Raw genomic sequence first — 1,912 nt, forward strand, 5'->3', positions numbered from 1 at the left:
TCAATTAGCTAACAGGCAGCTCTCTAAAGAATTTTCAACAAGATAAGGAAAACATGCCTAAAATCTGTTACTAATTGATTATGTAGTTAATGAATTCCATTAAAAAAATGATTGATTGTAAGATACCAGCCTGTTAAGATATAAAAATAATAAAATAAATAATGTCTCGCCCGAGGAGACTTTTTATTAGATAAGTTTATTAAAATTAAAAATAATATTGTATTAGTATAAAGTATAATATTTCGAAAACAACAAAAAAGCATAAAATAATTACATGCAAATGAAAATTTAAATTAAAGTTAAATAAATACAATTGAAATAGAAAAAAATTTACATTTTTTGAAATTTTTTAAAAAATTAAGGAACTTATTATTATTCGAATTAAAAAAAATTAAATAAAATCGTGTTAACTTAAAACAAAAGCTCACCATTTAGCATCAGATTCTGGAGGCGCTTCATTTGCACTACTACTGCCACTGTGAGACTCATCCTCTGTATCAGCTTTGCCAGCATTGCTGCGTAATCTTAATTCCATATCGGCATCATGTTCTTTAATTTCTTCAATTTTTTCCGGTTCCAATGGAACAGCGTCGGGTGCCTCATCATTGTCTTCGACATCACTGTCTTTTTCTTTTTTCTTAGATTTTGATTTGGATTTTTTCGATTTAGACAAAGTATTCTCATCGGAAACATATTTGCTCTAAGGTTAATACAGTATTAATACGTTATAATAAAAAAAGTCACTTATAACTTACCTCATATAAAGGCCAGAAAGAGGCAAAGAAGCCCACATCTTCTGTTAAATTGGGGAAAATCCAGAAGTGTAATTTACCTCCCGTCACCGCCCACACAATGGTGAATATTATCAAACGTACCACAGTCAAAGCCAAAATGAATACCAAAAAGCCAGCGGCCACCAAAGACAGATAATAGACACCCTTACGCAACATGGGTGGCCACAGCGGGAACATACAAATACCAATGGCTCCCAGTAAAAGTATTAAACCATAAATCCAATAGTGTATAGGTATGGGATCATAAATCCAAACATAGGCCTCAGAGCCATCAACAAACACCTGTTCGGGATGCATATCTAAACGGATTTTACGTTTCTTTTTCTCTTTTTTCTCGCCCGTGGCAGAGGAACCACCCGCCTCATCACTTACACCATTATTACCACTAGCTTCAGCTTCGGCTTCTGTATCTTTACGTTCATCCTTTTCCTTCTTTGTCTGCTTATCCTTTGTCTCATCTTTTTTCTCTTCTTTTTTACTCGTTTTAACACCACGCATATCATCTATACTAATTGGTACCTTTTTGGCACGATGGAAAAACTTATGCTCCAACATGAGATCCAAAAAATCTACAGCCTGTTCTCGCGTGGTAAAAAGCGCTCCATCACCTTCGGCAAATTTCGATTTCATAAGGCCATCGATGGCTTTGTTTGAGGTGAAATATTCAACATTGTGACTTAAAAATTTCGTTTTCTTTGTCTTGATATTTTTCTTCATCCATTTGGCGACTTTAATTTCATCTTTAGAGGGTTTTTCCACATGTTCTTCGCCGGGACCAGTATATTCCTGGAAAAGAGAAAAACGAAAAGAGTTATTAGGTTATAAACTTGGTTTATAGACTAGACTATATATTGGACTATAGACTAGACTATACTATAGATTATAGATTTATTAGACTATAGACTACACCATAGACTAAAAAGAGACTAGACTTTAGACTATATTATAGACTAGACTATGGACTAGATTATAGACTAGACTATGGACTAGACTGTAGAATACACTGTAGACTAGATTATAGACTAGAATTTAGACGAGATTATAGACTAGACTATAGACTAGAATACAGACTAGACTATAGACTAGACTATAGACCAGACTATAGACCAGACTATAGA

General features: G+C 33.7%; 1 protein-coding gene across 1 annotated transcript; it reads right to left on the bottom strand.

Moving 5' to 3' along the window:
• Positions 1–159: 159 nt before the first annotated feature.
• On the bottom strand, positions 160–1,601 carry LOC111684231 (translocation protein SEC62; the record flags this gene model as incomplete). The annotated part of the gene is made up of 2 exons (XM_046955922.1): positions 160–700; positions 756–1,601. Coding segments are annotated over 2 exons (1,122 nt in total), but the record flags the coding sequence as incomplete, so codon positions are not given.
• Positions 1,602–1,912: the final 311 nt, after the last annotated feature.

Source organism: Lucilia cuprina, unplaced genomic scaffold, assembly GCF_022045245.1.
Source record: "Lucilia cuprina isolate Lc7/37 unplaced genomic scaffold, ASM2204524v1 Scaffold_1758, whole genome shotgun sequence".
Classification (NCBI taxonomy): domain Eukaryota; kingdom Metazoa; phylum Arthropoda; class Insecta; order Diptera; family Calliphoridae; genus Lucilia; species Lucilia cuprina.